A 27,893-nucleotide genomic window follows, 5' to 3' on the forward strand; every position below is an offset into this window, starting at 1 on the left:
TATTTGTTTGAATGTTTTGTAGAAGCAGAATGCTTATTGTTCAAGCAGTGTAAATGAATTTGTCTCATTTGAGCTCAAAACTACTTCAATTCACATCTTCATTGTATCTAAACTGGGATTTGCCATAGTGACATCACTGATTCATCTAGTGGAACTGCATGTCCTGCAATAACAATAATAGACAGTAAAAAATGGAGGGGTTCAGACTATAAACAAACCCCAGAGAACACTTAATTTGGAAATTCCCAAACTGCAGCCTGTGGCTCTCACAGATGGTCAGCAGATTTAGCTGGCCAAGTACTACTGCTAAAAGAAAAGTGAGTGGAAGTGAGGAAGAGCAGAAGTACTCTATTCAATTAGCTACCTCAAAGGCTTATTATGTACATTATGGACAGATTTAACAGAGCACATTTTCCTATTAATTATCCATGTAAGCAGTTGCAAAAAAACCCCAGTAATATAATTGGGAGAAAAGATAACAGTATGGTATATAGCTGTGGTAGTCACTGTATTCTCTCTTTGAAGATATTCTTAGTAATATTGAAATTCTGAATTAGAAAACCTAGGTTGAATTTCAGACTTCTACACTGGAAGGAAAGTTGCACTGAGCCCAGCAGATAACCTGTTTATCCTGATACTTGAGATCAGACTAATTAAAATCAGCAATAAGCTGTCATTGTGAATGATTAAGAAGTAGAAAAAAATGTTTCAGATAAGTATCTTATTAGAAATGTGTACTCAAATTGGAATATTCCTAAAATTATGGATATTTGAAGGAAAAAACAAAAAACAACGTAGATTGTAAATGAGTATAAATTGAACCTAACTTCATTCTTCTGCATCCAAGATGACAGAACAGAGGAATACAAGAGCATCAGTTCACATCATAATTACATAAACATACTAATAATAGTCTTGCTTTTCTCTATGGAAAAGCGTTGCTTGTTTTAGTTATAAACCAGTCAGATAAACATGGTGGCCATTAGGATGAGTAAAGGCTAATCTATGGGTTTGTGACCTTTCTCTCTTAACACTTTTCCCTTTCACTTAGTGTTTTCAGCACCCTCATTTGTCTTCCATGTTGCCAATATGCTGTATTACACACTGCCATGCTTTATCAGGCAAATGGGAGCACGTGGCTTGGTTGCTTCTTGGCTATATGTGCTGACTAGCTGGTTAGCATGCAGGAGCCTAAGTAGCCAGCAGGCTTTGAAAATGATGAAGGGACAGACTTCAAAAAGGTTTCACCTGAGAGTAGGCCCTAGTATGGGTCCCTTCACTCTAATTGGCCGCCAATTTTCATAACATGGAATTGATTATCTTTCTTAATTCATCTTCTTTTCAGTGTTGCAGAAATCAATGAAGAGGTTCAAAGGCTAATAAGAAGAGAATGGGAAAGAAATCTGACAGATGGCAGACGTGTAAGCCTCAGTTCTTTAAAATACCACAGTAAAGATTAATGCAAGTTAATGAGCCATATGTTGTTCACAAACTTAGATCTATATCCACATCTTTTATCTATAACCAAAGGTGAAAACAGTTTTGGAATATATTGGAATAAGGACTGTTACTTTTTGAGAATTTTGCATGCACAGGCTAGATGACATCTATTTTAATACCTAGATTTCATTCTGTGTTTCCCAGAAATTGTTGCACACTGTCCAATATATATGAACTCTATTGGTGCCTTTGGTGCCTTTAAAATGTTTTGCTTATTTTCAGCTGGCTGACACAAATATTTCTAAACAAGCAGGAGAACAGAGTAAAAGATTTCTGTACACTTTAAACACAGAAAGCATAGTTAATGATGCTCTGATTACTGCGCATTCAGAGAGAAATTTCTCTCCCATTTCATAGACAAACCAATAATTACACATCCCAAGAGAATAATGAGTTGTTTGCATATAGATGTATAGAAACAAAATAGTAAGTAACAGATAGAGAGAGCTTAAGAAGATCAATAATTTCTGTCTGTAATGTTAGCTGAGCAGCTGGCTCCAATAAGCCACTAATGTAAAAATTTCCTCCCCTTTTCTCTGGATCCTTTGGTGATTTTCCTTCATACTTAACATATTTGCCAAATGCTATGTATAGGTCTTCTAGAACTTTCAAGACAAGTATAAGGAGAAGGTATTTGGTTAAAAACAAATATGTCTGCACAAGTAAGGATATCTAGAATGATAACAAAAGACTACAAAATACTGTAGTCTTGTTGTCTGTGAATCCTACACAATGATGATTGAGGCATTTGACAATGGGATCTAATACACACTACCTGGGTGAAGCTAAGCTGAAAGATACCTGCAGATGTAGGACATGGTGAAAGGGCACAGTGCATCCTGAATCTCTTCCTTGTCCAAAGGCTTTGCTGATTGTATGCTTCAGGAAGGTATCTGCAAGCATGTCAGATCTGCAGTCTAGATATATCTGCTGAGGGTAAGCACTTTCAGCTGTTGTTTGAATAGATTTTGGATCAGTGCTTTCTAATCTAGTTAAAAAAAAAAAAAAGGAAGAGAAAAATCGTAGTGCCAGTTAGCATAACATTCTGTAAGAGACTCTTTGGTTATATTTCCTCATCACTTTGGGAAGTGTCTTAAATCTAGAGAAAAAGATATGGTGGAAAAAGGTATAGAAGCCATGCTTCTATAGTACCTAAAGCTGGGACTTCAAGATGCATTATGCCAGGAATAATGTGCCATAATGTTGTGCACAGACATCTGAAAGGAAGGACTATTGTTCTTTGCTCTGAGAAGTGTCTCTGCAGATTATATTATGAGTTTATGAATGGTAGGTCCTGTCTGACAAACCTGATTTCATTCTATGACAAGGTGACCTGCTTAGTGGATGAGGGTAAGGCTGTCGATGTGGTCTATCTGGACTTTAGTAAGGCCTTTGACACTGTCCCCAACATTCTTGTGGAGAAGTTGGCTGCCCATGGTTTGGATGGCTGTACACTCTGCTGGATGAAACTTTGGCTAGATGGTCAGGCCCAAAGAGTTGTGGTCAATGGAGTTAAATCCAGTTGGCTCCTGATTATGAGTGGTCCCGGGCTCGGTACGGGGACTGCTTCTATTTAACATCTTTACTAATGATTTTGATGAGGGGATTGAGTGCACCCTCAGTAAGTTTGCAGATGACACCAATCTGGGAGGGAGTGTTGATCTGCCTGATCAGGGGAGAAGGTCACTACAGAGGGACCTGGATAGACTGGATCAATGGGCCAAGGCAAACTGCATGAGTTTCAATAGGGCCAAGTGTCGGGTCCTGCATTTTGGTCACAGCAATCCCAGGCAACACTACAGGCTTGGGAAAGAGTGGATGGAAAGCTGCCTGATGGAAAGGGACCTTGGTGTACTGACGGACAGTTGGCTGAATATGAGCCAGCAGTGTGCCCAGGTGGCCAAGGAGGCCAATAGTATCCTGGCTTGTATCAGGAATGGTGTGGTGAGCAGGACTAGGGAAGTAATTCCTGCCCCTGTACTTGGCATTGGTGAGGCCTCACCTCGAGTTCTGTGTTCAATTTTGGGCACCTCAGTATAGAAAGGACATTGAGGTGCTGAAGCAGGTCCAAAGAAGGGCAACAAGGCTTCTGAAGGGCTTGGAGAATGTGCCCTATGAAGAGATTCCAAAGGAACTAGGAATGGTCAGTATGGGGAAAAGGAGGCTGCGGGGAGACCTTATTGCTCTCTTTCAGTGTCTGAAAGGTGCTTACAGCGAGAGTGGGGCTGGTCTCTTCTCACTGGTGATGGGTGACAAGACAAGGGGAAATGGCCTCAAGGTCATTTGCACCAGGGTAAGTTTAGGTTGGATATTAGGAAACACTTCTTTACAGAAAGAGTTGTTAAGCACTGAAATAGGCTCCCCAGGGAGGTGGTTGAGTCACCATCCCTGGAGGTGGTGCTCAGGGACGTGATTTAGTGGAGGGTTGTTAGTTAGGGTTAGTTAGTATGGTTAGGTTGGACTCAATGGTCTTTGAAGTCTTTTCCAACCTGAGTGATTCTATGATTATACAGCCAGGAGATGAAACATCAAAGCAGTTGTTAAGGTTGGAATTTTCCTAGCTTAGTGCCCTGACCACTTTGTTACTCCTTCAGGTGTTTTTCCTGGTTTTGTGAATCATGACTTACCTTTTGCACTAGAACATGCTTCTCTAGAAAGGCATCTAGTACTCCTTCCAGATCCAAAACAGTCTCAGTGGATGGAAACATTGTTTGGCTTCATTAAAGTTGCTAAAACCAATATGATGCATGTTCATGTCAGCTGCAGCTGAAATATTTCCTTTTCAGAACTTCAGGATGAAATTGACATTTCATTGTATCATCCTCATAGTGCCATGTTCTGTCCAATGAAATATGGTAGCTGTAGCATTGAAACTTGGTTTGGAAAAAAGTTAAGAGTAGCTGTTGTAGAGCATATTGAAAGAAAATCCATTTTATTCTCGTGGGAATGAGTGGGCTAGTTCCTAGTCACTAATAGGAATGAGCAGTTGTTGGTATACCAATAGTTTCATACCATAGCTCTTGTGTTGTGCAATTTTATGCTAATTTGTATCAGGTGAAAGTCAAGTACAATGACTGAGAGCAGGGAGAACATTTGTTCAATATACAGTTGCTATTTTTACATTTTCAGAGTAAAGCCGCACTTCATAATATTAATGTCCCCTCTTCTCTTCCTGTTGCATTTGGAAAGATAATAGAAAACTGCATTTCCAAAGACTAAGGAATGTAAAATGCTCTAGAGTTTCAGTCTCATTCAGTGAGATTGATTTTACCATAACTCTTTTCAAAAATAAGAAGCACTTTCATGATAGCTGAGCGCATTGAAGCCTAATGGGTTTAATTTATGTGCAGCTGGGCTGTAACAATACTCTGCAAGCCATTACAGCTGTGCCTCTCAACTGAATGGCTTGTACAAGCCTCTAGTTAGTGATTAAACTCCACACAGTAGCTTAACCTGGAGAAATTCACAGTGTTTTATGAACAACTTCTGTGCTAAATGGTTGTAACTCCTCTTTGGGGGCAAATCTATTTGCCCACAAAATGGGTTCATGAGCAGGTCGGTTATTAGGCAGAAAAAAAATATGCATGATGGACTGTATTTTCATCTGATAGACTGCAGTGGTGTTCCAATTGCCATTTTACTAAATTATGGATGTTCTACTTGTCAAATGAATTCTAGCTGTACTAAAAATTTGGCTGATACGGGCTTGTCCTGTAGCGTTGGTGACAATGCCCTGACCCAAATAATTCTTCCTTTGAAGGAAAACACTACAACAAGTGTGTAGTGGAAATGCTAAGTCACGGCCTGAAGCAGTGATTGGGCACCTGGTAGGAAGGCAGGGCCAACCCAGGGGAGCTCAGGTGCATGCAATGCAAGTCAGGATCCACCCCTTCCCAGACCTCATTTAAGGGTTGGCAGTGGAATTGAGGGTATGCCTTGTTGAAGATTCCTGTTTATCTGAGGCCTTCTGAGGTCCTCTTTTTCCTTTATTTCTTTGTTTGTGGCTGCTGTATTTGGACTTGTTCTCATCTGCTGTAGCCGAAGACTTTAGAACCCTGCTGTTATTATCCTATTAGAGCTTTACATGGTGAAAGATTGAAAAAGATGATTTCTGTGGTCTCCTCAATGGTCTCATTTGCCTTGATAGTCACAGAGGATTCCTGTACTAAAAAAAAAAGACATTCAAGCTAGATTTATTCTTGAGAAGTCAGGTGGCCTCGTAAGGGTATCATATTTTAGGCTGGTGTGTCTGTCTTTCTCAGCTGTAGTCCTTGTGGTCCTTCCTTCAGATACGTGTATTTTTTTCTTCTCTGTTTTAATAATCAGTATGGTTGTTGTCTGTATCTTTGCTGAAGCTGTGGCTGGAGATGAATTAAGTTCTGCATTTTATCATGACTCTTCCGAAGAAAGAAAATATTCCATAAGTGAAACATACTTTAAAGCGACATAAGGAATCCATCGTGCATTTATTACAGTTATGCCATGTGGGCTCTCTAATTTTAAAATTTAATTGGGAAGTTATGAAGAATGAGGTATAATCTGTTAAAATGATATCTGAAGTACGTACCAGGTGCTGCCCAAACTAATTCTTGCTTCTTTCTGTTATCCCAGTTTGCAGTGCTGGAGTGTGTAGTTTATCACTTCTGTCTGATGCTAGGGAGATATCAGATGATCCCCTAGGATGTAGCCTAATGAACATGCTAAGAAAAAATGTGTCTGATGGTCCTGTCTGTCTTAGAAAGGATAGAATATATCTGTTTTGATTGCCTTTCATTATTTCCAACTTCAACATTCATTCAATGTAAATAAGCCTTTACCCCTTCTTGTTTTCCCTTGTTTCAGAGATATCCAAAGCAGAGCTTCCTTTTGTTTCCTGTTTTCTTGTCGAGGCAGCATAACACATTCATGTCCCAAGAAGGTTGTGGCGCTTCACATACTTGCAAGACTTAGGCTTGAGGAAATGAAGCACTGCAGGGTAGAGAACCCATGGACCTTGAACCATGTATGTTTTGCATGCAGTTCAAATGTGTCTCTCCTGCTAAAAAGATGTACGATGCGAAGATCAGCAGTGCTCTGGCTCCAGCAAGGATGAATGTGTCCATACTGCTGTAGCAGCAGGGCCTAGTAGCCTTTATAGCACAAATCTTTTGGGGTAAAAATATTGGTATCTGTCTGTGCAACACCTTCATACCTCCTCTCTCTAAGGCTTTATACAATAGTTGTTTTGGGACTTTTGGCACTCTGAGGATTTTGGCCTGAATAAGGCACTGGCTATTCTAAAAGGGTGGACTAACGTGATGTTATTGGAAATCTTTTCTTCCTGACCTGTTAGAATGTTTAGAGAGAGCTGTTTTTTCAGTAGTAAAATAATTGAGATTTTTCTTCTAGTAGAAATTTTAAAGAAGCAGTAAGGGAACTTACCTTGTCGATTCTGTAACATTATACATAAGAAGTGTATGGAGTTTATAAATACTGGTAGGTGACCCCAGTATGGGATAAAAGCCTCTCTGATGTCGTAGATAATTATAGAATTCTGCTGAGGCCCTTAAATAACGATCAGAGATCTCTCTCAGTCTTGCTAGAATTAGAATCTAATAAAAAGAACTGTTAGTCTCTGAGAGCTACATAGTTAAAGGCTTTAGTGTAATGAAGTGCTAGTTTTTTTTTCTGAAATCCACCAGTATCACATAGAAACTGTAAAATGTGGATAAAGTTGCTTCAGTTTACTTTTTTATAAGTCACATGTAACTCAAAATCTGGCTGACTTGTGCTGTTAGGTGGTTAAAGAAATTCATTTCCAATTAAGCTTTACGAAATCCAGAAGTGTTTCACAAATTTCTGTAGATTCCCTCCAAAAAAAAATTATAGCGAAAGGTTGAAAATATAATTCTTTGCCATTTGTAGGCTCAAAAATGGTAAATTGATATTAGCATATCACAAGTAGGTAAAATATTATTTATGGCAATCTCATTATATGAGCAATAAGTCTGTAAATCTGTTTTATAATGCTTATGAATTGTCCTCTTAAGAAAAAATTACAGCCCTCCTCACAACAAAATGGAACTATTCAAATAGGAGATTTGCCTTAACTGCAATGGGACCAGAGTAGACTCGGAATGCACTTACGTAGTTCTCGCTATCCCATCTGACCACGGGACGATCTTGGAATGTGACTTTCCTATCTTTGCTGACTGAACTGGGAGATATTTCATCTAACCACAAGCTGCATCCATCGCTATTGTCTTAATTTGTGAATACACATTTAAGGAAACAAAAGGAAATGGCTCTCCATTGGGACCTAACATTGTTAAATTGTCCCAAAGTGTTTTTAGTACATTTCTTCATGGTTTGTTCTCTGTTTCAAGCTATACGAAAGCATCACTAAAATTCTTAAGAAGAAAAGCTGAAGGAAGGAGTAAATACCTGTTTTCACACTTCATACCACTTCAAATAAAAGAAAAATCAGTCATTAGTTTCGTGATTCACCCTTGGTTGCAAGAGACGAGAAATCCAAACATGAGCTAAAACGAGCTTGAAGATATTCTCCAGAACTATGTTACGTACTGTGTTACTGAGCTTAAAACTATCGATGACAGTGAAATTCTATCACTACTGCACTGTTTTAATACTTTCTCTTTTTATCTAACTGGCAAAGTAAAAAACAACTCTATAAGAGCAGTACTATTTTCAAAGTGCGCTGAAACGACCAACGGCTCAGCATTTTTGTCTTTAAGCTCGGTTTTGGTCCTCCAGAGGTCAGTGCTCTTTTCTGCTCTGTTCACAGCACTGTTTATGAGGGATTTGGAGGAATTTGAGTGTTGCTTTTATAAATCAGATCTTCCGTAGCCTGTGTATTTTTCAGGACATGCTGAAATGTAGAGTGTGAGCTCTCATCATTGCTGGTATTTTCAAACTTTTGAAATAGAACATGGTGAAGTATAGAGGAATTCACAACTGTTGATAATAAGGAAATCATGGCAAATAAGCAACTGCATAGTGTCAAGAACATCCTAGGAGTTACAACTTTAAACTTAACTGCTGTGTTTTATTTTAAAATTGACATTATGAGGAGGGAACTTGATTGGATTCCAGCTCCATAGTAATAGGTGCAAGTGCTTAAATTGTTGCGAAATTACTTTAATCTTTGACGTTGTTTTCCATTTCTAAAGTGCTCATGTACATGAAGTACAGCAACAATCAGAATTTTGCAGGCAAAATCAGCAGCAGCTAGTGCTCTGGAGAGGTACAAACAACACTGTACAACTGCATTGCTCACTTCCACTCTCAAGTATCCAAACATGCAGCTAGCACACGTGTACACACGAACTTTCATACGCGTTTCCCTTGCCCTCCCTATCCTGTATTTATACATTCTTTCTATATACATGTGTGCTTGGCTGTTCTATAGCACTACAACAGTAGCTGAATAGTTAGCTGTGTACTGCCCTGGGTTTATCCAGCCACTTCTCTGCATTCCATATTTGTTTCAGTAGCATCTTTAACAATTCATTAGAAATATGTCTAGCCTCTAGATTTTGCCATTCTTGTGACAGTAATCTGCCTGTTCCTCACTGGCTTCCTTCTAATGCCATGCTGAGAACTGTGCAATGGTCCATTTCTTCGCCTGGGATAAATATCAGAGGTTGGTGTATGAAGAGAGCAGAATCTGTGTGGACTAATTAGAATCCATTCATTCCAGCATGATGTTTGCACTACAGTCAGTTTTACCATTCATTGTGTCACAGATGTCCTCATGGTCCCCGTTGCTGGAGGCTTGGCTGCTAGCAGCAATGTGTCCATTTCGCTCTGTTAAGAGATTGAAGGTAAAGAATTGGCATGGGTCCTTTTGACTGCTGCCTTCTTGTAAGGGGCTCAGGAAAGAGCTGGGGTTTTTCCATTCCTGGAATGTACACATTTCCATATGCGGGTGAGTGATTTTGCTCAGGTAGCCAGGACTGGGAGATGCTGAAGATAATGTCCTCTGACTGCCACTTAGGAAACTCCCACTGTCTTCCAGAGAGTCCTTCCGAGGGTGTTCAAAGGAGCACCGATTCCAGTTCCTGTAGCTGTAGGCCCACCATCCCAACTGCTTTCGACGGTGGCACTGACATTTTAGAATCTGTATGAAAGCTCTCTTGAACTCTTTGCTTGAGCAAGGGTAGATGATTGGATTCAAGCAGCTGTTAAAGTAGCCAAGCCAAAAAATCACCTTGAAGATTATTTCAGGGGGCTTCAGAGCTGAAAACAGGGATCCTGTTCAGAAGAAACAAGCAGATGTTATCTGAGATAATTGATTTAACTGTCTAGGAAAAGGTAAATATCCTGTCAGACCAGTGTTAGAGTCTGGTTGCTGAAAATCCTTAACACATGCTGCTTTTGGTGTTGGTCTTCTGATAATAAGGTGTTATTTATTATTTTTAAAGCTAATGAGGAACTGCTTTATCCACACAAAAGATATGGAAGCACATATTTAGTGTAGAACTAATATGAAGTTGCTATATGTATGTCTGTTGAACGAACTTGCTGTATGCCAGTGAAAGATCAAACACCCATTATCGAAACTACTGCACACATGGAATAAGGTCATGCCCTCTTCAAAGAGCTGTTAAATGTCACTTGAAGAAAAAGATCTAAATATTTTCAGGCTTTTCAGAAGGAGTGTACTCAGACATGCTTTATCACTTATAATATATTCTTTTGCAGCCTATAAATGTTTCCCAGTTTAGCTAGATTATTGGTAGGCTACAAACCTCTTGAAACTAGAAGTAAATTTTGATAGGTGACATATCCCAGCCAGTCATATCAAATGGTGTAAACCAAAGAAAGATTCTTTTATGAATACTTCCTGTTTTGTTCACAACTAAATAGTGTCACTACAGAGGATGTCCAGATGAGAAACTTGTCCTAGGAAATAAATTTTGTGTATTTGTATCATTAAAAAGATGGAATTATCAATTAAATTTAGTAAATTAATCTCTATAAGAATTTTTTTTTTTTTTTTAAGCAAAACAGACATTCAATGGTTTTCCAGCAGGGAAAACACCTTTGTGTCTGGCTGAAGTAATCAAAGATCAGAGGTTCACAGGGCATCCTGCTTTCAAGAACTAGAATTAGATTTTTAGTCTTTTCATGTGGGAGATGATGCTCAAACTGGAGCGTCGCATCCCTGAGAAGAGGACCTTTTACACTGAAATGATTTAGATTTCCTGGGCTGTGAAAGCCGCTGAGTCAGTTGTGGCTGTCAGGATGCCTTAGTGGGGAAGGCTGTGATTCTAGGCGTGTTTCCCATCTCATAGCAATGTAGAGGCCATGGCTTGGGCCTCTAAACTATGCAAAAGCATTTCTCAGTGACTTGGTTAAATAGCTCTTATGTGTCACAGCAGATACTGTTTATCTAGAAGACAATTCTGGCCTAGCTGACTGTATGGATTTGGGTCTCCTCAACTCGCAAGGAAGCCAGAAGGAGTTAAGTACATGTTTATCAGCTGGCCACTCACCTCCTCTGTGACTGTGTCCATTGGTACCTGATCTGGCTCAGAAGAGAAAATCAGGTACTAAAATGGCATCAGCTCTCTTTTATCCCCCTCACCTGGCTAACAGAAACCAGGAGAGATCCTGTGAATTCAGAATAATAGTTCTTCATTTTCTCCTTTGTCGTGTACTTGTATGCTGCTGGTTGAAATTAGCTCTTTTTTCTGGAGCTCCCTTAAAAAATGAATTACTGTTTTTTTGTTTTTTTTTTTTTAAAGCCCGGTAAACCTCATGAAGTGTCTTAAGAGCTTCCATTTTTTTCTATGTGTAAAGCTTGATTGGACAATGGTGAGTTTTTCCAGACCAGTTTGTTTGTCTTTATCTTATACTGTAATAACTAAAAATCTGTAGGAAATTCCTCCACCAGATTTTAATAATTTTAGACATAGTAAATGCTGTGGTTTAGCTTTCAAATATATAAAATATTATTAAGAAAGTTTGCTGACAAATTCTGTGAAATTCCCTAAGGACAAATAAAATAAGCTAAGCTATAGAGATGAAAACTCTGAACCAATGCAGATAAATGGGTTGTAATTGTTTAATCTTACATGTGAACCAAATACAACCACATACTGTACAGACTAAAAGAGATCGAGTTGGGGGGGGGGGGGGTGGAGGGAAAGTAAAAAGCTGAGTGCTGAAAAATGGCTAATATTTATAAACTGCTGAGAGGAATATGTGTTCCTTAAAGAAAAAAAGGTAGGGAGCTTACAACTATCTTTTACAATAACCTGTTTTTCAAATGTCATTTGGAAAAAAAAAAAATGACAGCAGATTATTTTCGGCAGCTGCAGCAAGCATTTTCAAAGGTCTTTTGTATTAAAGGGCAGCAACACAAAAGAGTGGAGAATTCCTCCATAATAACCCTGACTGACAGAGGCACCTTGTATTCAGTCCTGATTCTAGAAAAATCGCTGAGCCCTGATTGATCATTTAGAAGCGATCATGACCCAAGCTGAGTCATTAGCAGATAAAATTTAGGAATACATCAGTTTGGAAAGCTATGTGGTGGTGTCATTTAAAAATAAGTATTAGCATCTAGCTACAGTAGTAGGAAAGTTCTGGAGTTAAGAAACTTGGGAACAAATTTCAAGAAGTTAACAATCATGAAACGGTACTTAATTCTTCACTTTTTCCTAGTTCTGCAAACAGTGCAATGGAAATTTATTCATTTAAGTTATAAAGAAACCACTAAATTAAGTTTTGAATTAAGAAGGTGAGGAAGAAGTATGCTCTTCTGAACAAGGGGTATTTGATTAAAAAAAATCAAACATTGATTTATAGACTGTTTCGTTAATTTATCTTATTTCAATCTGGCGTGTTAAAACTGGATAGAGTTCTTAACTCTTTTACACTTCCTCGTGTATGTGTACAAATACATACATACAGGTATATACACTGTTCTGAAGGCAGGTGAATTTCATCTATGAATTTTGTGTGTGGTAAAATGATTCTATTGTTTGGTGGGACTTTTTTTCCCCCAAATCAGGTAGACAATGATTTCAAGAAGGCCCCAGCAATAAGAGAGGTTACACTCACACAGATTGCAGGAAGTTCCTAGGTGGGAGCATGTTTTGCTTGCTGTCAGATAGCACTTCTCATCTGTCAGTCATCCTGACTATAGCATCCTCCTGATTTTACCAATGGACAGTCTCAGCTGGAGGAAAGTAAAAGCAATCAGCTGATGGATGTGGGCTAAGTAGTTTTCTCTATGGAAAAATTGTTTGTTTTACCAGGAGTGGATCCGTGACATCTGGTATGACTCTTAACCTTTAGAACACACAGTACACTGGATTCAAAAAGTGTTTTTTATGGGTTCTACTGCCTTTCTACCTCCCAAAGAAAAATCAGAATTCAAGAATATTTCCTGAGATTAACAGAAATTAATTGATCCATATGATAAAATGCATTGCTGGCACTGTGTGGGCTATATGCAATGGCTACACGAAACAGCGAAACTCCACCTATGAAGTGATCCATGGCTAATGAAGAGGACCACCAGTGGAACTTATGGAGTCATTTAAAGACAATAGTTTTGTAGTACATCATGGTGAATAAAAAGAGCTGAAAGGAGGCCCAACAGTTAGTCTTCAATATTAAAATAATCTGCAAAGAGGAAGTAAATGAAATTGAAACCTTGCATGTCCACTGTGGCTAATGTAGGAAGCACAGTGATTTGAACTGCAGCAAGATGAACTGGGAGGTACTTTCAGGCTACCAACACAGGTAGATTCTGGAACATCCCACCTAAGAAAGGTATAAAATTTCAACCCTGAAGGCTCTTAAAAATGGAGTAGACGTGCATTTACTGATCTATGTATAGCTGATCCAGTCTGTGGGTTGGAGGATGCCCTGTGTGACCTCTTCAGATCCCTTTTAGTCCTACTTTCTCTGATCGACTCTGCAGACTATAACTTTGCTCATCAGGAAAACCTCATGGCTTAAATTTTTGGCAAGCCAGCAGAGTTTTGCATTTGCAGTACTGGAATCTCACTGTCACTGTAGTCTTATATACTCTCAGTAAATATATCCACTATTTAGGTTGAGGATTAACTGAATTCAGAAGAATGGAATGTCTGACTGATATTTCTTTGGGCACTTATTCTCTTCAGGTTTTTAGAAAGTTTCTGAGTTGTTATATTCAGTTCCTTCTTGCTGGGTGGAATCCCAGCCTGAGTTTCCTTTCCTACAAAGAGAGAAAGGATGCACTAAGTCATCCAGAAGGTGGTATAGTTGGAAGTAGCTGTACATGCCGTGTACTTGTAAGCATTTTAATGTGGTTACTATTATACAAAGCTCCACTGCCTTTCATAATATAAAGGGATGAAAAATATTTTGAATTAACTTGTATATTTTTAAGATTACTCTTCTCTACATTGTTCTTGTAATTAACGTCTTTTATTAAACAGCACGCTTGCTTTTACTTTGTAATTAACCTGTCAGAAGCAAACAACTGTGGGCTATTTTGGTACCTTGATAAAATGGGAAAGCTAAACCTACTAGACACACTTTGTAAACATCAAATTCATATTTCCTCCTCTATTCTCCAACTATTTTCCCATCACAGTCTGATAAACAGATTAAGTATTTCCCTGTACTGTTTTAGATTGCTTTTCAAAATGGTTGGAAAATATTGCGCATGATTATCTCCTCAGTGATGTATTTGTGATGGGAGTAGCAGGAGTGACTCTTCTTCTCTAAATTACCTCTCTCCTGATGTTTCATGTTGAACAGTTTCACTCAAAGGGAATGTAAGGTTTCTATCCTCTTATTTTTCTGTGCTAAACACTGTGATTTATTAAACACAGCACCATAATCTTATCTCTGATTGCACCTTTTACACTAATAAAGTTTTTGCAAAGCCTGTGTCAGGCAGAAATGCAGAACAGAAAATATTTAAACTCAATCTGAGCAGATTTTATTGCATTTTGGTCATTGATTTAACCAGCTGTGCTCAGCAGGCTTGACAGAGCTATTCTGTTTGGGAATATACTGAGCAAAAGCAAATATCATGGAAAGAAATTAAGTAGTATTTTATTTAATAAAAGCTAATTTAATTTAGGGTCTGACTGGTTCTTTATAATGAATGCTTTACTATGCTGAAAGTAAGTAAAGCACCCTCAATAAGATTAGGGAACATCACGAGAAACAATTTGGTATATTAGTTGTCTTCACACATCCTGCAGAATAACTGGCCAGAACACTGCTGTGCTATTGAAATTCAGAGTCCATGGAGTCAGTGGGAGTACTTGAAAGTCTTTGTAAGGGTTCATAAAGGATTTAGTGTAGCTTGGAACAGTCTCTAAATTAACAGTTTGAAAAGCAGGAAAATCTTCTAGGCTACTCACAATAGCCTTAATAAAGAAACACCCTTCACTTAAGCAAGATTTGATTTAGTTTCACAGAGGTGAAACACGTGCACACATGTAAATACACATACACACTGCTTTCTCATGTTCTTTCCTGCTCTCTTATTTTTCTTCCATCTAAGTATCTGCTCTGTTTCTACCTCTCTCCACTGATCTCTATATGTGTACAGAAAGGAGTGTGGGAAAGTTAAGACCTTCTATTTAAGGATCCTTAATGTAATATTTGGCAAGGTTATGTTGAAAGTGTAGTACGCAGGACATGTTTTAGTTTCCACTTTCATGTTATGGGGGAAAAATTAAACCAGTCAATGCAACCAACCAACCATTCATCCCCTCAAACTACTCCCAGGAGAAGGGAGAAAATCTGCTACCAGTTGTCAGGTGATCAAGTGCTATAGTAATTATCTGGAGTTTCAGTCTTAAAAAGATGATGTAAGATAATGTTCATGAGTTAAAGAAAACTTTTGAAATTGCTTTTGATCTCTCTGTACCATTGCATCCTGTGTGCTATTTCCAGCCATGCACAGGTTGTAAACAACTGTGGGTAATGACCAACAGTTGTTTGTGACACCAGGCAATCATTTGTGAAACATCTGTGATTCTATTGTACGGTTACACTTCTTCTGTTCATCCCTCATGCAAGGAATATATATACATATATTTATACTCAGGGCCAAAAGTCAAGAAGTTGTTAGAATTACAGAATTGTTGCAGTGGGGAGGGATTTCATGCGGCTTCTTTTCCAGCCTTGGTCTCAAAGGAGGTTCAACACTGCATTTGCTCCCTTGAAGCCTTCCCTTTTCCAGGCTGAAAAAACCCCCAAAGATTCCCCTCACATAGCCTACTCAACCCTGTGATATCCTTGGTCACCTCCACCGGACTCCAGTTTATCATTACCTTCCCTGTAAGACATCTTGCTACGTGGTTGCACTATTCCAGGCATGGTTTAATGAGTGTTTAATAAAAGGACATTATCACTTCCCTCCAACTACTGGCTCTATTCCTGTGATACAACTCAATATGCTGCCACCTTGCATCTGATAGAGCTGTCTGAATATTTTTACATCCTGCATTAACATCTGTGTGAGTCATCTTCATGGGAGAGAATATTCTGTGTCTATTTTCAAGAATGCCATACGTTTATTATTTGTACCTACAGGGAGCAGACTATTTAATTATTTATATTAGACCAAAATTAACCACATTCTCTTTAACTATCTGCCTTCTCTTTAATACCTTTCATGTTTTTTCTTTTTCTACGGTGGCATGTTCACTTCCCTGATATTTCCTTTCTTCTTCATTTTTAAATACTTAATTTTCCTCTCATGTCTCATTTAATTTTAAACTCCAGCTGCTACTCTCTCTAATTGCTTTTTGTTGTGATAATTGACTTTCTATTAACTAAGCATTCATTGTTAATTTATCTTTGATATCAATTATGATTATGAATTACTCAGAATCAATTATATTCAGAATAAAGTCTTTGATACTTAGATTAGATGATGGTAGAACGTTTGATGAAGAGCACTGCTAAGTTTTTAGAGTTAAGGAAAGAAAGTCTCTCTGAGTAAGTTTTGGGTTATCAGGTGCTGTGTTTTTAATCAGTTAATAGAAACTCGTATTTCAAAAACTTCTCAATCTGGTTCCACTTAGGGTGGGGGCCAACCTGGGGTGAGTGCATGATCTTGTTTACTGGAATAAATGCTGCATTTGTTTTTATTGAAACAGAATGATCTGGAGTTGTTTAAGTCCTGTGTGTCTATTGATATTCTGTAACAGCAGATGAACTACAGTAAAATACATTATGGAGCAATAATGCAGCAGGAAGAGAGCATCACTGCACAGATTTTTATTATTATTTTAATCTTAAAGAAAAGCCATCAAGTTTGTAACTTTGGAAGTTTTGTTATAGAATTGGCTAAGGGGACCTTGGAAGGCAAACGCATCCTTGTTCAGAGGAGGGAACAGTGTGGAGTCATGTAGCTGGAGCTAAATCTGAGTTTTTCAATGTTCTCTGGAATGCAGAAAATTAGTGTCTTAAAAATCGCAGAAGTGGTGTAAAACATTGCAAAATGGAAATGATAACATGTATTCTGAAACTTGAGAAGAGGAATTGGCCAGAGTATCACACCCTATCCTCAAGAAGATGACTTTTGCAAAAATGATTATCACTTCATAGTAAATTTGTTTTATGTCAAAACTCAGCCTTTCTATGAAAAACGCCTTTTCCTGATGCAGTAGATGGCTGCAGAGGCCTGGCTGGGAACCACCACTGCTGCCCTGCAGTTCCTGCTGTGATTCCTGCTGTGCCAGACCTGCTGCTAGCTGTTAGTGGCTGAATTACTGCCACTTCTTAATGAACCGGGAAAGCTGAAGTGCTGCATGTGGATAGCTAGCAAAATTCTTCCCATAAAAACAATACACTGCGTTTGACCACAGTTGTTATGAGACTACAGAATGTGGGAAGGATTTTAGTCTTGTGTTTAAGCTTTTTGTGGTCCTTTTTACCACTTGCTTAGCCAAGTCAACATGCCAAAGTTTTAAAGCTAATTGGGTTTCTCAAGCTCCTGATTTCTTTCCTTCCAGCATTCAGTTTGTTTACATTCCCTTGGACTTATTTAATATAGAAAAAAGAACCCTGTTTACAAACAGCAGAGTATAAAACAGAGAGATGGTTATAAAATTAAGAGCTGATCAAGCTGAGAGAGCCTGCATGCCTTCTAGGAGAAAGGATTAGGATAACAGTGGGGGGAAAAAAAGATCTTGAGAAATAGGAATAGCATCCAAAAATAACAGAATAAAATTTATTAAAGAAAATGAAAGAGAAGAGAGTTAAATTACTACCACAAGCCAGTGATGATGGTTTGTGTTCATTGAGGACGTTGGTGTCTCTTTGAATTGTCTCAGGATGCGTATTAACCAAATTCTTTAAGTCTTGCCAATCTAAGGCCTGATCCTAAGCAAACAAGTTCTTAAGCAGGTAAATGAAAGTAGCAAACATACACGACTGCCAAATCTAATTTTAAAAAGTACCTTCCTCTACGGAAATACGAACAAGAGAAAAGCCTCAGGAAAACATTTTCCTTGCTATCCTATAGACTGGGAAAGGCTACAGTACCTATTTTCTGATCCTAATTAAAATCCCCAATTTCTCACCATTCACACTATCCATCTCTGATAAAGGCTGTCTCATATTTCAGGTGAACAAACCATTTCTACAAGGCTTGCATTCACGGTGGCTCAAATCTGACATACTATTAAAGGCTCCAAAAATAGAGTTTTATCTAGAGTGACCAAAATAAAACCAGATCTTTATTTCCCTTGAAGTTTTGTTGATGGAAATTGTAGTACAGGTAAGAATCAGATCGTACTAAAACTTAGAGTTGTTGTTGCATCTTCTCGTTTTACAAGCAGCTGCAAAGGGAAGTAACTGTCTTTGCATTTTTAGAAGAGCAGTGCTAATGTATTTAACCACGCAGCTACTAGCACTGGCACTCCTGGCATGCCAAGATTGTCACCAGGTATGCAGATTTTATAAAATCATGCCTAGAGATCCTGCTCTGGTCTGAAGTCCACAGCTGCCTTTTCTACAGCCTCTTACAAAAGATGCTGTTGTTGCTTAAATCATGGAGAGCTGAAAACTATTTTTAAAAACATAGGGTACAACAGACTATTTGTGAGTTGATATTTGTTGAAGGTATAGAAAAGTTAAATAGGAACTTTCTCTAGTCTAGAAAGAAAAAGATAAAGGAAACCTGTAGATTAAAAAAGAATAAATAAATAATTAAACCAGCGGAGTGAAGGTTCTTCATGCCTTATCTATAGCTGTCCTATTGAAAGAAATTCTGATTATGTCTTAAATAACAAAGTATAGATATCTGAGATATGGAAAATATACAAGATTTGGGAAAGAAAGCCATTGAGCACACAGAATTTTGACAGAAATTCCGTTTGTGCTTGTATATAGATCTGTCCCTTCTTAGTTCAGACTACCTGTGATGCCTTACACTGTGGAAAGAATTAACTTTTAAAAATTTAATTAAATTTAACTTTTTTAAAAACTGTGTTGCTCATGCATAAATACTGTAAAATCAAGGCCTAGTTTAGGAAGAAACTCTTTTGGTACTCTAAAATTGATGGTAAGGACAGAAATAGTATATTCTTGTTAAAAATTTGACCAAAAGAGATACAGACTTTTGCAGCTGCTAACTAGAAAGAATATGAGCCAAGCTTCTGTTTGTTTTGCAATGATTTACTGATTAGAGAAGTCTAGAAAAGCCACCCTACATCTGCTAACGTTTCATGTTATACTTAAATATGTTCAATTACTGGGCATACTTTAGTGTCTTTTTCTCCCCTTCTCACTTTTCAATTATAACTGAGGCAATCTGTCTTGGGCATCACTGGCTAACAACAGGGTTCTAGCAGGGAATTGAATAATACAGCTACAAAGTTACTGTGTGAAATTTTCTCCTTTGTTATTTAGACACTGATCATTACTGCTTTTTGGTTTCTAGATGTCACTTGAAAGCCCACGAAAATAGCTCTAAATCTTGCTATGGGCTGTAGAGCAGAACTGTAGTGAGGGTATGAAAGAAACATATATTTTTATTCCTGACCATATTTCACAGATAGGTGCACTAAAAAACATACAGCTGATGTCCTTAGAACCGTATGCAGAAGTATAACTTTATTCAGTGCTTTCATAACGACTACCAACCTGAACAATGGCATGTGTTTGCAGATTCCTAAGGCGTGAGGTCCTTGTCTCCTGCTTTGCTGCATGCTGAAAGCTATGTCACCTTTGGAACTATCGATTCTCTCCTGTTTTGGTTTCAATAATTTTGAGATTTCCTATTGCTGCCCACTGACTCAGTCCTGACTTCTTTTTTCTCCTTGGAACTTCCTGATTTAATGAAAGACTTTTAGTGGATGTAGTTTGTGTGCCTGGAAACCAGAGTATCTTTTTTTTGCTACTTCCATAAAGAGTCACTGTTGTAATCACAGCATTTTTTTTTTTCAAGGGACAAATGTGGTTTTATGGCAGTAGTATCAGGATGTGGTCCATGCTCCTACATCATGGATGTTGAGAAGCCTTTCTTTCACACTTGAGATAGGAGGATGCTGCCATCCCTGAAGCTCAATGAGTACCATGTGTGGATTTCTTTGTGTTTGAGTTTTTCTGCATATGCCTTCCATGTCTGCTTTCCTAAGGCTGTACTCTAAAATTCTTTGTTCCTCTGACCTGCAAATCAAATCTGTGAAAGAAGTGCCCAGTCCTTCAGAATTTGTGTAATTTTGGCTGCATTGATAAAACTAATTTTTTTTCTAAAATGTAGAGATCTGTAAGTACTTGGCAGTTCCAGGTTAATGATTGAACTTGATGACCTTAGAGGTCTTTTCCAAGCTAAAGGATTCTATGATTAAGTAACTGCTAATTGGGATCCTTTGGATGCAATTTACTTCCGTACAGAAGATTCAAATCAGGGATTAAAGGAAGATATTCTAGTAGTAAAATGAATCTAAATTTGTTCTCCATGTGTGGCAAAACATGCTGTAGCTGTACTGGCCAAGAAATGCTCATATCATATATTTAGTCTTAGAAGAGTTGGCTAAAAAATAAGAGGAGCAGTTTTCTGCTGTCACCATTATAATTGAACATTGTTCCAAAGTTAGAGCTGTAAAGTGGGCAGAGGGTCAGATTGCAACATGTACTGTTAATTTCTCCTTGTTCTTTATGACCATTACCTAAAATCTATAGAGTAAGGCTATTTAGAAAGCGGAAGGCAAGACAAGACCAAAATGAGATGGAAGACAAACCAGGCTTGAAGCCTTGCAGAAAGCAGAACCCAGTAGTGGTGGCAGTGGTGGACCTAATGATTTGGAGTGTTTCCCATGGGAAACTTAGAGACCTAATTTGGTATTCTAGTGCAGAGATACAGAGGTTGGCCTGACGTAACATAAATCTATGTACTGTACATGAATAACATTTTATTTTAAGAATCATTTTGTATTGGCTGACCAATAAGCATGCAGAAGATTTTTATGTTCTTTTTTATTATAGGGAGGTTTAAAGAACTTAATATACAAGAGTAGTCAAAACAGTTGCATCTTTGTTCTGAGGCTCTTGGGTTCTTATACCACTGCCAGTTAAGTTACAAGAAGTTTTTTTCTGAATTTAGTGGGTAGTATCACAGGTTTTGTAGGAGCAGGGGGGGGTTAGGCTCTGAACTTGGGAGTGAATAACACTCTGCTGATCACTACTGGAGTCAAGCAATAGGCTGGGGAAGTTGGTAAGCTTTGGTGAAAGTAGTGGAGTTAGGTTTGTGTGCACATGTGTGTTGTGTGAGGTCTACAGCTGGGAGAAGACTGGCAAGCCCAGTCTGATGCCTCATTTAACGGGTATGAGACTAAAGTTTTATCTGGTAGCCAAGGGAAAACATGATCTGTCATTTTGGATGCATTTTTAAAATGAAATTATTGGCATAAAATTGGATCTTCCTTTGTTTAAAGGAGGAAGTTTTAATGCATATAGCTGCAGGGCACTGGTCTTTAGATTAATCAATTTTAGTTAACATTGTTCAACAATGCATTTTTAGTGTAGCTCTGATCGAGAAAGGATTTATATGAGGGGAAAGAAAAGAAAGATTTATTTTAAAAACACAAGATATTTACTCTCCATAGCTGAGTCACTGAATTTATAGTATGAGAAGTTGTCTCAAAGGCACATGTCTTCATTTTATTTTTTTTGTGCTGCACCAGAAATAATTCTGAGTGGCAAAAGTTTACAAAGCTGTGAAGTATATATAAGTAAGCACCGTGGGGCTATTCTGTAGCTCTGTTGCTATCTGGAAGAAATATCTGGAATAAAAAACAAATTTCTCACATTATTCTCTATGAGAAGTTTTGCTGCATCATTAAGTGCTTCTTTGTGCTAATAGTTTTACAGTACTCAACACCTCATGGTGTCTGTGCTCTAATTCCTCTCTGTGGCTGTACACAGAGCTCTGTCAGAGAGCTTTCTTTGCAAAGCCTTGTGATTCTTGCTTGAAAATCACCCTTTGTTTTGAATATTTATTCAAGCAATATCCATGCTTTCAACACCACATCAGTTCCCAGCGTTTATCTGCCATCTGATGCAATAATCCTTTGTCTGGGATATAAAAATGAGTAGCTGTATATATTAATGTGCCACAGCCAAACAATTATAATTTTGGCTGGGCAACTAGTAGAACATCTGAGAGTGCTTTTGATGTGAGGAAAACTCCTACATATAAATAGATTTACTAACTCCTAGTTTTGGAGTGTTGCAGAAACAAAGATTACTGACTTATCAGATGTGTTGCAGCTGAATCATCAGAAGTCCAGAGCTACTCTGCTAACACCATTGTGCAGTCATTGCATTACTGAGTGAAACAAGGCACAAATTTTAAAGATGCAGATGTGAATGTATGATTTAGATTGATTTTTGTAGATATAAGGTATGAAAAATACAGGCTGAGGAAGAAGCCTTCCACGACAGTGAAGGTAAATATCTAGTCTGGAATCAGAAGTAGAAAAGATGTTGTAGTTTGCAGTTCTGCAATGATGGGTGAGTAGGTTGTGACTGGAGCAGTCCAGGGCACCTGTTGAGAGTTCTGTAAATCATTGATACAGCTTGGATTCTACATTTGCCTATCACTGAAATGGATTCTGTATCAATGTGTGCTTTTCAAAAGGGTTCTTAACTTTTCCTTTATGTTTGTAACTTCAAGACAAAAATGAAAAGATTTCTGTTACGAAAAATGCAGCACAATAGCAAGCTCCTTAGGAAGTTCTCCATTGCTCTACCCAGTATTCCCATTAGGAATGACTGAATTATGCAGGTTGGGAAAAGGTCTTTTCCCCACTTGTTTTTGTGAGCAATGCTTAGTCATCCCTAACAGCATTAATCTACAGACACAAAGTACATTAATGCACTGGTATACAGACATGAAAAGTACAAGACTCTGGAGTGTCCTGAGTAAATTAAAAAAAGGAATCAGGCAATGAATGAAAACTGCACTATTCTTTGTCAGTAAAGCAAAGGAAGTTCCACCTGTTTAAATACATTTGGATATTTTGTTGGATACTATGCATATCTTACCCTCCTGCCATAGCAGTTTTCCCCCCCTGCACTAGCAGTGCTAACACGCTTATTTTTTTTTTTCACTGTTCTAGTATTAACTGTAACAGCAGCTCTGCCTGACCCACAGGCACCAGGAGCTCACAGCTCTGAAGTGATTGTGTTGAGATTCACTGGCACCCAAGCTGTGCTGGGTCAGAGCCCACAGCAGCAGGTCGCCTTTCAGCCTGCCAGGCATTGCTACCAACATACAGCTTGCTGGAGTGGCTGTCTTCCTCACTGATGGCTTGGGATGAGATGAGAGATAAATGAAAGATAAAATAATACTGTGACAAGCTATGAATTCTCCACTCTTTTGTCATAATCAGTCAGTCATTAAACCTCCTGGTAAAGACCAGGACTTTTGCAGTAACCTCCCAAAGGGAAAACTGACTCCCTTCCAGAAAACTTAATTGTTTGTCATATTGGTCGTACCCTGTCACCAAAATGGTTTTAATGGACTAGTTTGCATCTGTGTTTGCTGAATAGCACCAGTAGCAGTGCTAGTACTGGCTTCTGCTAGCTAAGGATGTGATCTATTGCATTCATGCTTGCTTTTTATTTCCAAAGTTCCTCCAATAATTCAGAATCAAAGAGGAGACACTAACCTGCTCTATCAGGAGATCATGACCTACTAGATACATATCCAGTGCTACTGCTGGTAACATATGGGGAAAATAAATTTCTATCCACTTAAGTGTGTACTTTAGCAATAGTTGGAAGCTTCTTCTATGTTGTAAACTTTCTTTAAGAGACAGCACAGGACTTAAACTTTAGTAGCCAAAGAGAACTTTGCTCTCAATGTTTCTTCTGTTTGGAATTTGTAACTAGCTCAGCATTAGCTTTGTGTAGATCATGAATTATGAAGACTTTTCAGCTTTGGACACACTGAGCTAGAGGGAACAGTTACTCTTCAGTAGCTCCAGCAGATGTGCTGTGGTTGAGATTTAGTGAAGATGCAATGTCATTTAGACTAGAAATCATAAATTCAAAACACTTCACCAGGACAAGGCTGTTAAACACGGTTTAATTTTTTACAAGTCTCTAAAAGTATTCACTTACCACTCAATTAGAAATGTTTTGGGAGGGTCAGTAAGTAAACGTGAATACAGAATGTTAATAAGGGCTTTTTCTCCCCTTTTTTTTCTCCACTTTTTTCTGTATTTAATCTGACAGTTTTTCTGTGTCTCAGAAGGGAATTTTGAATAGATATTTTTCAAAGCATAGTAATTCAATATTAACAGGTCTTGAAATGTCCCTCTTTAGAGTTGATGCTGGTATTAAAGACAATGTAAGCAGATTTCATAAGGATTTGAAATGCAGTGCTCTGTTAAGGCTAAGTTGAATACTTTAATGATATTTTGAAGTTTAAGGTTGCTGTCACAAATGCACATGACAATCTCCTGGAATGCCTGAACTGAGACCTACTGAAACCAAAGGGAACAGTTTGGCAGAGAGAAATGGGCTTCAAGGATTTATTTTTGGGATTGGATCAGTGAAATTTGAACTGAGAATCAGAACTCTTTCAGCTTCCTAAAGCTCAGAAGGGTTTTGCACCTCATCATTTGGTTGGGCCCATTTTCACTGAAGACACTTTGTAATGTCTGAAGACGCTATTTTACGGTCTGAACCTGTAGCAGTTCCTGGAACAAGGAAAGTTTCAATGCTGAAACTAATTTTGTTTCTGTCTATGAAGTTCTTGTTAAAGCTTCCTATATTAGCTAATTCAATCTAAACAAAACCCATGAGAGATGATTTTATATGTAAACTCTGACAGCATTATCCCTTGATTTGACATCACTGAGGAGGGCTCAGATGGGGCAGGCTGCACACTTCGCAAGGCTGCAGCATGAGCCTTCAAAAAAGCCAACATTAAAGTAAATTACTTTCACTTCCCACCCTTTTATCTGTTCACCGCAGTTCTCAAAAATGGTTATGTACTTCTCATTCATCTGATTATTTTCTGTGGGATTTTTATAGTAAACAACTATGCTCTTCCTCTCCCTCCCCACAATCCCTTGATTACCAACTTACCTAGAGGCAGAACAATGAAGAAAGGTAGCCAGCACAAGATAAACATGCCGACCACAATTCCCAGTGTCTTGGCTGCCTTCTTTTCTCTAGAGAATTTTAAAAGTTTGAGAGCTAAGGAGTTTCTGGAATTGTGACCCTTGGATTTGTTGCTGCTTAAGGTGTCCTCATGAATGTTCCTGTAATGGATCCGTAACGTCAGCTCCTTGGAGTTGGACATTTCTTTCATAACCCCAGCTTCCAGATTTTTTGTAGTCCTTTTAGCCACTATGTAGACCCGACAGTACATGATGAGGATGACGATTAAAGGAATGTAAAATGACCCCAAGGAAGAAAACAAAGCATAGAATGGTTCTTCAGTGATGCGGCACACTTTCTCATCCTTGGGTGCTGGTTCTTTCCAGCCCAAAAGAGGTCCAATCGAAATTACCATGGAAAGGACCCAGACACCTAGGAGAGCTAGAATTGCTCTTCTTCTTGTTACCAAAGTTGGATACTGGAGAGAATAACGTACTCCTATATATCTATCTATGGAAATTGCACATAGACTTAAAATAGAAGCTGTACAGCAGAGCACATCAACTGCTGCCCAGATATCACAAAATATCCTCCCCAAAACCCAGTAGCCAAGGATTTCCAGTGTAGCAGAGAATGGAAGGACAGTAAAACTCAGCAACAAATCTGCTATTGCAAGGTTAATTATGAAATAGTTTGTAGGGATTCTTAAATGTCTATTGCAAGCAACAGAGAGAATTACCAAAATATTACCTATAATAGCAAAGAGTATAAAGGCACCTAGGATGAGCCCCACAGTTATCGCCCTACTGATATCCAAGGTAGGCAAATCCAGGTTGCTTGTTGTCTCATTGGAGCTGTTTGCAGAAACATTGCTGCTATTTAATGCAGACACTTTCAAATATCCAAGTATTGATGAATTGGATTTCTCAGCAAGGTAGGTACTCATCTTAAAAATAATTCTCCATAGCAGGTTATGATTGGATCCTGTGCACAACATGCAGATGGTTGAGTTCAGTTGGAAGTTCTCTCTCCACCCAAGAAGTTGCTGCAAAGCCCCCGCCAGGTTTGGATTGAGAACTCATCTCTCCAGCAAGCTGTTAGCTTTCAGCACGTAAGACTTGCACAGCGTGAAGTCCTCCGAAGCCTGTCAGAAATAATAGCCTGTTCAAACTCGCTTAATTTCTCACATCAACTCGTTTAAACAGAAATTAGCAGGCAGAAATCTTGGCCGGATGTCGAAAGCAGCTGTTTTGATCGTGACGGTCCCTGAAATAAAAGACAGGTTTACTGTTTTCCCTCGTGCATTTGTGGTTCAGTTGGAAGGATGCCCCTGTTAGCTGCTCTGACGTGCGTCTCCGAGAGGGGTTTGTCAGCAGTTCGGGGCTCTGCGGGAGCCGCTGCCTGCGCTCAGGGGCTGCGCTGCTGACATCACGGGGCGGCCCCGGCGCAGCGCTAGAGGGCAATGCGGTTCAACTTAAAGCTTCCACATCGGCGTCTGAACGCTAATAGAATGAAACGTATCGGTCTTAATTACAGCATTTGCAAGGTAGAAATTTGGATTGAAAACCTTAAAAAAAAAAAAAAATACAACCAATTTTATTATTTGAGGAAAATACAGTCAGGAGGATATGGTGAACAGATCAATTTCGGTACAAAATGATGTAGCACCCTTTGCTTTTCAATCACTAAAAAAGCAGTCTTTGAGTTCATTTTGTGATCAAAGCAAATCTCATGATATTTTAGAGAACTAATCATCTTCCACTTTCTAAGGAGAAATAGGTCCCAAAAATCTCTGTTCTATTCCCAGGTTCCATATTTAATGATGGCATAGAAATCATGGAGTAGTTTGTTTCTCAGGGTAAATTTTGCACTAATATAGACAAAGTAGCAGATTATCAAATTTTTAGTAAGATATTTATGTTTATTCTATATTCCTGTATACCAGGCACAGCTGTGGCTTCATCTTTTTCCTGGCTAGATAACTTTGGTAAGAACTAATGCATGGAATCCCAGCCTTGAACAGATCTGAACATCCTTAACCACAGTCAAAGTGAAAGCAGTGAAAAGTATTCAGTCATTTTTCAATGTATTCTTTATGCTAAAGTGTCATCTTTGAAAGGGCTGTGAGATCACTGAGACAGGGCCTGTTGTCCAGCTGTTACAGCTCTGGGAATACCTGCAATAACTTGTTAAGAAAAAAGTCAGTAACGAGTGATTTATATTTTACCTCTGCTAATAGCATTATAATACTGGAAAACGTGTGTAGCTTTTGGTCACTAGATAGGGAAAACTATAGATCTTTATAGCCTGGTACTGTTAACAACAAGAAGTGAAAGATTAGCTGAACATATAACTGCCAAAATACTGTTCTTAACTTTCTGCCATCAGGTTATATTTTACAGCTGTTGTCTGAAGTGCTCTGGGTTACTGTATATTGATTTTCCTATTACAAAATGTACTGTGTTTAAAATAAAAGGTTCATTCTTAATAAGGCATCTATGGCTGAAAGTTGCAGCTGAGTGCTGGCTATAAAGGATAAATCATGTAAACAAAAACCCTGTCTGAATTTTATTTGAAGAATATATGGCAGATGTTTGTATTGCCCTTCTCAACAGCAGCGGCTATAGCAAAGCACTGTCACTTGGGAACCTTTCTTTGAAATATTTACACGAATGACATGATAACATGCCACGGAGTCACTGAAGAGAAGAGAAACAAACACTCAGTCTATGAGCTAACCTCAGCTTTTCTGTCTCTGTAAGACAGTTTTCATTGCTAATGAAAGCAGTTAGCAGCCTTGC

General features: G+C 38.4%; 1 protein-coding gene across 1 annotated transcript; it reads right to left on the reverse strand.

Annotated features, from left to right (window-relative positions):
• Positions 1–743: 743 nt before the first annotated feature.
• On the reverse strand, positions 744–26,568 carry ADRA1B (adrenoceptor alpha 1B). The gene is made up of 2 exons (XM_031598056.2): positions 25,078–26,568; positions 744–9,753 (listed from the first exon to the last, which is right to left on the reverse strand). Exons 1-2 carry the CDS (start codon positions 26,087–26,089, stop codon positions 9,191–9,193), a joined length of 1,575 nt encoding a protein of 524 aa, XP_031453916.1. The 5' UTR covers positions 26,090–26,568; the 3' UTR covers positions 744–9,190.
• Positions 26,569–27,893: the final 1,325 nt, after the last annotated feature.

This window comes from Phasianus colchicus, chromosome 15, assembly GCF_987193195.1.
Source record: "Phasianus colchicus chromosome 15, bPhaCol1.hap1.1, whole genome shotgun sequence".
Lineage (NCBI taxonomy): Eukaryota > Metazoa > Chordata > Aves > Galliformes > Phasianidae > Phasianus > Phasianus colchicus.

What these genes read in the sequence shown, in the direction of transcription:
- ADRA1B (XM_031598056.2), bottom strand. Translation starts at nt 26,089, where the DNA reads ATGTTGTGCACAGGATCCAATCATAACCTGCTATGGAGAATTATTTTT. An exon ending in CTTCATTGTTCTGCCTCTAG is followed by an intron (nt 9,754 to 25,077) that starts GTAAGTTGGTAA and finishes TCTTCTGAACAG; the next exon opens with GATCCCTGTTTTCAGCTCTG.